The 8976-nt window shown below is 43.4% G+C and overlaps 1 protein-coding gene across 2 annotated transcripts; it reads left to right on the top strand.

Moving 5' to 3' along the window:
* LOC123138022 (uncharacterized) lies at positions 1-8207 on the top strand. Of its 2 annotated transcripts, none has more exons than XM_044557912.1 (8): positions 1-115; positions 2599-2665; positions 2843-2911; positions 3001-3062; positions 3156-3245; positions 3321-3442; positions 4926-4983; positions 7735-8207. In XM_044557912.1, exons 3-8 carry the CDS (start codon positions 2845-2847, stop codon positions 7933-7935), a joined length of 600 nt encoding a protein of 199 aa, XP_044413847.1. In that variant the 5' UTR covers positions 1-115; positions 2599-2665; positions 2843-2844; the 3' UTR covers positions 7936-8207. The 2 variants fall into 2 exon arrangements, with proteins under 2 accessions (XP_044413847.1, XP_044413848.1); XM_044557913.1 differs by having other exon boundaries at positions 2599-2668.
* Positions 8208-8976: the final 769 nt, after the last annotated feature.

The raw sequence follows: 8976 nt of genomic DNA, 5'->3' as shown, positions 1-8976 counted from the left end.
CTCCAGGCCTTGCGCAGGCCCTTCCTCCTGCTCCGCCCTCCCTCGTGCGAACCTCCATCCGCCCCGGCGGGTATTCGTCTAGCGCCGGCCGGCCGGAGCTGCGCCGCGTCACTAGGTAACCACCTCTCCTTTCTCCTTCCTCCTCCCTCCTCCTTCCTACTCCTTCCATCCATCCCCTGACATGCTCTTATTTCCTTTTCCTTTGTATTTGTTTATGAATTGCTGTTGATGGATGGCTGCTTCAGGTGTAGATCACATCGTTTATATTGTTTATTTATTTATAAAGAAGGATGGCTGATTCAGTTGTATTGTAGATGCGCCAAACTGAACATGTACATGTACTGATGCAATCCCTCTGTTTGGAAGAAGTGATCTGCGTTTAGTGTGATTAGAGGAGATGGACTATTTTTGTTTATGTTTACTCTGTCGACACACGGGGAGTGGAGGAGATTTTTTTGTTTTGTTTGTCTCTCACAAGAATCGATGAAATGCCATGCTTCTCTTTGGACTTTGCCTAGACCATAGTATGAATTAGTTTGATCTTGCCAGATTGCACACTTTGTTTTATTTATTTTTGTTGATAAAATAGAATGTTTGTTTTATTCGAAATTGGTGATGAATAATTGCTATAGATTTCAGATTGTGTCCATGTAGTGGGTGCTTGGAATTGATGATGGATAATTGATTGTGTGTTTGGTCTGGCTTTTGTTGTACTGGTTGTACATGTTCGGTGAAGTGCAAGGGGAAGCAGATGTGGATGGCGCCATGCAGTCCTAGACGAGATGATTTTACAATGTAGGGGTTGGTTTTGTGAGGTTCATGTACATGCACACTTGATGTTGATTCATTGAGCTATGTTTGCAGTTGTCGATTGTTTAGTTTTTCGTTATATACTCGTACCATAAGTTCAAAGCAATGTTTGGGAAATCGTTTTTAAGCGATGCTTAATCTCGCTTAGGCGCTGAGTGATGGCTTACCACCTCACTGCCCTAGGCGATGGCTTTAGCACTAGGTGAAATTTAGCGGGACTAGGTGGTGATTTAGCATAGGCGCTGGTTTAGTGTGCGCTGCACATGGTTAGGCGAGTGAAAGCACTGGGAATTCTTTCGGGTGGGAGCTGAACTCGACTAGGCGCCAGGGGAAATCGGCTAGGCACCAGGGGAGAAGGGGGGTAATGAGGGCTGTGCCGGAATTGGGTTTTCGGCTAGGGTTAGAAGGGAGGGGAAAGGGCAGGGTGTTGCGGAGGCGAATGACAACATCTGATACTCCCATTGTTTATAAGGCGGCAAGGCAACCTAAGGCGAGCCCACCCGCTCTAGCACCTAGGCGACGCCAAAGCGCCTAAGGCGGGCATATTTGTAAGGCGCTCCCAGGGCGCCTTATCGCCTAAGAGTCTAAGGCAGGACGCCTTGAAAACAATGGATACTCCCTCCGATCCATATTACTTGCCGCTCAAATGGATGTATCTAGCACTGAAATACGTCTAGATACATCCGTTTGAGCGACAAGTAATAGAGGTAATATGGATTGAGGGAGTACTATACTATTCTTAGGTTCGCACTGTTGAAATTTCCTGCAACACATAAATACCCCATGCACTCATTTATGCGAACACAACATGCAGTACCTGTTGTTATATCCAAAACTAAGGGGCAATGCCTGTTTCCTCAATTTCTCTTTTATTGTTTATGTTTCTAGACAGGTGAAATATGCTTCTGCTTGGGCAATTGATGGCAACATGCCATTTATCTTATTATTAGGCTATGTTTGTTTGAAAATGAACTCCATTGCAAGCTTTTACCTGCTATTTGCTTGCTTTGTGGACCTGATGTGTATTTACAATGGTGTGAACTGCATTTTACATGCTATTTCAATTATTTATGTGTTATGCTTATTTTCGTGTGAATATTATTTAAAAGCAGCCAAATTCTGGCCAACTTAAAAAAAAAAACCCGCTTAAGTGCCCCATTGCTCTAAGCTGTGGCCTTCCGCTTCGCTTCCGCTTTCTGCTTTTTTGAACATTGGCTCAAAGGTTGGTACTGATCATCGCTTTCTGTTATATCGTGCCATCAGTTCTTGGTATTCGTCTTGGAAGAATGAGTATGCTTTGGCTTTAAATCTGTGTCCATGTACAAGTCACAAGTTTGATTTTTTTTTGGGGGTGAAAATATGTCTACAAATTTTGATTGAAACGGAACTATGTGCAGAATTTGTATGAATATGATGAATTTTCTGTAAACATTGAAATGCATATGTTGGTGAATTGGAATAAAACTACATAAATTCAGAAACGTCTTCAACTTTGAAAGAACATGTGTAGTAGTACTATAATCTAGAACGCATGTTACAAAAATGAGTTTTTCCTTCGGGGTTATCAGGGGGCATTACGGACTATTCAAACTCAATCCACAGTTTCTCTGTTGTTCCAACCAAACAACTCTCAGCTTTCTCACAGTTCTCAGCTCACAGCTGCTTTTCCACAGTTCACAGCAGCTTTTCCAAAATCTTCAGCTGAACCAATCACAACCTAATGATTTGATTTGCCGCTCCATACTAATTTTACACTTACTAAAGTCTAATTCTATCCCTTTTGAACAGGGCATCAACATTGTCAATTGGAGAGGCTTGGAGCTGCTTCTGCATCCTCAGGAGAGCAGCAAACAAGGTGGTAATCTGCTGTTCCTGGCTTCTATACATTTTTTTTGTGAACTAAAAAATGGCAAAACATATCCCTGTATTGGCGCTTTTCCAAAATGGCAAATTTACGTTCTGTATCAGCCTGATACTGATACGCGTGTCCGTATCAGTGCATTTTAGCGGTTCTTTCCCTGATTGCTTTCAGATATGGATTCAGTGCCACTCACTGCTGAAGCTATTGCCTTTACCGAGAAAAAGATGGACATGACTCTGGGTATGATATTTATTTGTTGTTGTTCTGTGACGCTGATTCATGTCTTGGAGATTTACTTAGCTCATGGTTTTTCTTGTGTGTTTATACAGAGGATATTATTAAGATGTCAAAGAAAAAAATTCCTGCAGGCAAGAAAGCCCCTAGACAGCAGGTAAGCCTTATAATTCATTTAAGTGTCCCTCTTCCTTTATATTGTTAATGTACTGCCAAGTTCTGATACTTACCATACTTACTATAATCACAGGTAAAAAAGCGTCCTTTTCAGAATGGTAATAGTAATCAAGGGAAGGCAAAGGTTCAGCGATTTCATGAGTCTAGGTCATCTATACGACAAGTATGTTATGCCGCTCTAAGTTACTGTTTATAGATTGCCTTATGTTGGTTTTCTAATGTTGCTTTTGTTTGTTAGGGTGTTCTGGCACAAAGGAGGTCAAATCTTGATGCAAATCAGTTCCAAATCACAAAGCAGGCTGCAAACAAGGCTGCTACCATGCCTGTGCGTGGTAGGGCTGACAGATGGAACAAACCAAGGTATCAACCAATCACTACAATGTTATCTGTCTTTGTGTAGTTACTCTAGTCACTTTATCTGAACAAACAAATTATGAACAGGTAAAGAATGGCTCTTTTATTGCTTAATGATAAGGTGGTATTCAAGGACCCGTTAAATAATTTGACTTGTGCACCTTTGGGTCTATTGGCTGAGAATGGTTATGGTGCTGGTGTTTCTGTCGAACCCATATTAATTTTGCTGCTATCATATTCCATTGGTTCACATGGAAGTTTAAACATCAACCAACTTCGTAGTATTGTGGCACAAGGCCTACTTTTTGGTTGAAGTGTGAGAAATACATGATGAATAAGAGTTGCAGTAAACTAAGCAGATCATACTGGATTGCATGGTTATCTAAGGGTAAACTCACAAAGCTATGGGTTACTTCTATTCTGGCTGTGATGGACTGATGGTCAAATTTGTGAAGCTGCTGGAACACCTTGGATGTACATCTGGTGTTGCCTTACGTACAACAAGGCTATTTATGATGTATTAGCAGTTGGACTGGTGCTATTTTGGGTGTTCAACACTATTTGTTTGGGTGGTCAACCTTGTTCTCATTTGCTGACTTGGTAGGAGCTGGATATGATACTTTCTAGCATCTGATGCCACTGCCCACTGGACACAACAGATTCTTTGTATGACCGGTTTTGACCACTAGCTCGTCGTGCAGACGATAAGCTTTTGTTTGTTCACGAAAACAGTGTGAATGTAGGTTAGTGTGTTCACACCAACAAAATTGTGGTATGCTGTGTCTCAGTAATTTATTTTGCTGCTGTTCTCATGTGCCTGGTTGGTTGTATCATCGTGTCGTGCATTATTTCCGGTGCCATCTTGGATTTCGATCAGCAAGTGCTCTATGTTTTCAATTGTTCACTGGTTCTCAGCAAAGAAGCTAGCCAAGTTTCCACAGTTCAACTGGGTGATAGTATATCATGGTATCTCATGAATTTTCTTGTCAAGAATCATCCCGGTGCGCTGTGCTGTATGGAGGCTACCTTTTGGGGCCAACCGATGTGATCACTTTCCCTGATTCCTAGCATGCCTTTGGGTTGATTCTGTCCCAGCAGTCTAACTTGCTATTATGAGCTTAATGGTCCGACCAAGCAGTAAAATTGTGTCAACTGGGAAAGTTGTGGGATTGTCTGCATTCAAATTTGGTGGATGTAACTGTATAGGATGTCGAGGCCTTATGGATCAAGTGGAATCTATATATATGCAGTCTTTGATCAGAAATCAGTTATAGTTATCATTTTATTGCTTTGTTTTGTTCAAAAACATGGTATGTGAACCTGATTTAGAGCATAGAGAATTCTCATTTTGAAGAGTACGGTGATTGTGCTTTACCTTGCCATGAAGCACAGACCATTAAAACTACCTGTTTGGTTCTCTGTTTCACACAATTCTTGGTACTTGAGGTAACTCCTCATGTGGGCCACTAATGTTTTGCTCTGTATGCAGTGGCCCGTCTACCTCAGCACAGAGGAGGCCCGTAAGCGAGGCTCTTCAGAACAGCAAGGTACAAATTGATTTGAAATGGAAGTAGAGTTAGCAATATAAACTAGGATCATTGGTCTTTATAGTATTTGAGAAGCCTTTCAATTTTGTTGTTATTTAGTGTGTAAACCTTATTGATCTATTTGTCCACTGGCTTCAGTTCTCTACCTTGTAGGAATTGGAGCACCATTGTAGCACAGCTAGTAACTAATTTTATCTAATTATCATTCTGATTGTCTAGGTATCTGATGCCAACCTTTTCACTTGTTTTATGCTTCTTCAACAACGTCGTGCTAAGAGAAAATTTTACTTCTAAAAAGGATACTTGTGGTACCAGGATTCTATTCTTGTTTCATAATAGGCCATGCTGATCTGGATCAGTTATCCAGTATCTATGTTTTCAAGGCGCCCAGGCGCTTTAAGGCGCTGGGGGGGCGCCTCAACGCCTAGGCGCTCAAAGCGCGAGGCGAGGCGACGCCTTAGACACTTATTATTAGGCGGTAGGGGTACTAATATGGCGGAGGAGCTTGGCTGGAGAGGGGGAGGACCGGCGGAGATGGATCTTGGCCGGAGAGGGGAAGGGCCTGTGGAGGAGGAGCTTGGCCGGACAGGGGGAGGCCGGCGGAGGAGTAGCGGATCTGGGCCGGCGGCGTGAGAGGAGAGAGCTCCTCTCTCTTTTCCCCTCGATTTGGAGTCACGGGTGTGTTCCCCTCTCTCTCCTGCCTCTGTTTACCCCCTCTCTCCCGCCCAATTTCTCTTCCCTCCCGCCAATTCCTCTTTCTGGCGCGCGCCAGCTGCTGGTTCCCGCTCAACCTGCCCACACATGTCCAGGGCGTCCAAAATCAACTAAAGCGGCGCCTTATCCGCCTAGGCGACGCCTTGGACGCCTCAACAGCAGAAGGCGGACGCCTTAGACAGAAAACTAAGGCGACGACGACGCCTTGACGTCCCCGAGCGCTCTGACGCCTAAGCGTCGCCTAGGCGACGCCTAGGCGACGCCTTGAAAACATAGTCCAGTATTACGTATTACCAGTATTGCTTGGTAGTAGATGTATTTAATACTCCACATGTTTAGGTGGAGTTACTTGCCAAATAACAAACCCGCAAAGTTGTTTGTCGCCCTGTGTATGCCGTGGCCATATATATGCCTGCTAAAATGATCACTGATAGGGATGCATGTACAGAAGAGATAGCGCCAGTGTGCTATTCTAAAGAGTACTTCAGGGATGGCTATCTAAGGAAAAAAAAAGATGTTTATATGCATTTTACGGTAGGTAGTGGAGCTAGTTATGAGATTTGGTTGTTACTTGGAAGACATCAATACACATTTAGACATATCTTTCTCTGATTAGAGTAGTTAAAACTAGATTGTTTTTCATTTATGATGGTTAGGAGTTGGAAGGTATTCTTGTGCATGCATGGAAAGTTGCTTAAAAACCGACTTCATACCCAACTCCTAGTAACATCTCTTGATGCGTGTTTGCTTTGCATGCATTTCCACTATCGAAAAACAGCATCTTCTTTGCAGAGTGACATCTAGCATTTTACTCACCCTTTAGTATTGTATTTCACACAAATGTTGTTCCAGCCCTTGGAATTTTGGATATAGGATTCTGGCTGACAAATTCCAGTGGATGCATCCTATTGCTGCAATTCCATAGGAAATCTAATACTCCCTCTGTCCCAAAATAAGTGTCGCTGATTTAGTACAACTTTAGTACTCCCTCCTTAAAGAAATAGAAGAGTATTTAGATCACTAAAGTAGTGATCTAAACACTCATTTTCCTTTTCCTTTCAGAAGTCCAGTACACTTTCTCTTTGTCTCTATCGACTCTCATGCATTCACAATTCCTGTGTTTATTTCCTGTGAACCATCGGAACACACTGCTTCAAAATTCCTATGTTTTGAGATCATGTAGGAAACCATAGTATATGTGATATACTGATATCTATTCATGTATTTTTCCTATTGCAACGATTTCTAATTCCTGGGTTCTGAAAAGACCCAGTGGGCACTGTGGGCTATTACATGTTGTATCGAGTGTGCTGTCTTTTAGAATAAAGTTTTCCCTGTACTTTATCTGTAGAGTAAACAAGTGGATTGAGATGGTTGATATTCATTTCTTTTCCTAATCAGTACTCCCTCTGTCTGGGTTTATTGGGCCAGAGAGCAACGTAGGCGCATCCGTTTTTCCAAGGCCGCTCCCTCGATCGCTTGGCAAGGCCGTTCATTTTTCTTTCTATTTCTCCCGACGCAATTAATTACTGGGCAGTTAGTGTACGTGGAGATAATCCTTGCTGTCTTTTCGGGCTTTCATCTCCCCCATTGGCATGCGTGTAAAAAGGGCGAGCTCATGCAGGGGAGTGGGCAAGTAGCGATCGTGGTGGGATTAATTAACCACAATTAGCAGTGATTAATGATGGGGAAACCCAATTAATACCGCGCTCCGCTAAATCCTGCTATTCTGCTATAAACTCATACAGAGGGGGTAGTATACTCTTATTTCTTGGGCAACCCTTTTTGTTCTAATCTGTAAATGGTTTCTGACATTTGGTGTCCTACATTTTATGTGTATTGGCTAGTTTTCTCAAGTAAAATTTTTTTTGCACCCTGGTGACAAACATGATGATGAACACTATTTTCACAGGCTGTTTTTTCTTGAGTTGCATGAGACATGAAACGCAACCTAAACATTTCATATTTGCATTGCATTTGTTGTCCACCTAATACCTTTTTTAAGCATAGCTAATAATGTTATCTTTCTGTTGCTAGGGTAAGGAGATGCAGAATGAGCCTCCAAGGACAATGGATGCGCTCTTTGCACAGATGAAGCAGCAGCGGATGAGGATCATGCCACCGCAGCAATCAAATGCTACTACCCATGGCCATCAGTTTAACCAGCAGCGGCGTGGTCAGCAGCAGCGGCGAGGCAGAGGGGGATACGGTGTCCGCGGTGGTGGTGGTAACCAATGAGCATGGCATCCATATAGAACATTAGAGCCCTTATCCACCGGTGTTCCTCGGAAGGGAGAAGCCTCACCCCCTGGAATTCTACCTGGCCATGTCTTGCCTCTCGTATTTGTATTCTCTGCGAGCTGTGAACAGAATCTTAACTGAAGTTTACAGGCAGTTTTCTAGTTGCTTGTTTCAATTTCCGCATGTGTAATGGTCGATGGAATGTACGGGAATTGTTTGCTAGTCCTTTGGTTCCTACCGTATTACTGTTACATATGGGAATTGGTATATCACTGACTGTTCTGGTTGGTAACTATCGTAGTCTTAGGCAGATTAAGAGTAAAACGGCAAAGGTGAACTGTTGCGTTTATCTCTCTAATGATAATAATTTAATGAAAGCAGCTGTTCTACTATGCTGCTTTACTCTCCCTAGACGCTGGTTGTTCTTTGGCTATCAAGCGGTGGTAGTTGCGCCATCTAGGGTTCCTGTTTTGTTCGTGAGGTCTCCTTGCTATTGCATCTGGAAGTTTTGTAGGATCGGCGGGGTCTCGCGGAGGGGACCGCTGCCATCTATGAAGCTGTTATTTTGGAACTGCCATGGCATGGGTAATGCTGCGGCAATCCGTGCTTTGCTTGATGTCTGAGTGTCTTCCTTTAAAACCGTTTCAGCAAGTGTTGGGAGGAAGGGAGGCCTAGCTCTCTATTTTGGAACTGCCATGGCATGGGTAATGCTGCGGCAATCCGTGCTTTGCTTGATGTCTGAGTGTCTTCCTTTAAAACCGTTTCAGCAAGTGTTGGGAGGAAGGGAGGCCTAGCTCTCTTCTGGAAAAGGGAGGTTGAGGTTTTGTACAGTGCAGAGTGCTTAGATACAAGTGTTCTTTGTTTTGTGGGTAAAGGAGAGATAGTATTGCAAGTCTACACAGGTGCTTAGATGGGGTAAGGCCAACTATAGCGTACGACCCCAAACGGACGTCCGTTTGGCACGAATTCTGTCCGTTTGGGTAGGGCAATGAGGCCGTGTCTGGGCCTGTCCTGGGATGCGGTGACCGTGCGCCCAGT

This window comes from Triticum aestivum, chromosome 6B (assembly GCF_018294505.1).
Source record: "Triticum aestivum cultivar Chinese Spring chromosome 6B, IWGSC CS RefSeq v2.1, whole genome shotgun sequence".
Taxonomy (NCBI): domain Eukaryota; kingdom Viridiplantae; phylum Streptophyta; class Magnoliopsida; order Poales; family Poaceae; genus Triticum; species Triticum aestivum.
Note: the sequence above shows the minus strand (reverse complement) of the source record. Positions and strands in the feature narration are given on the sequence as shown.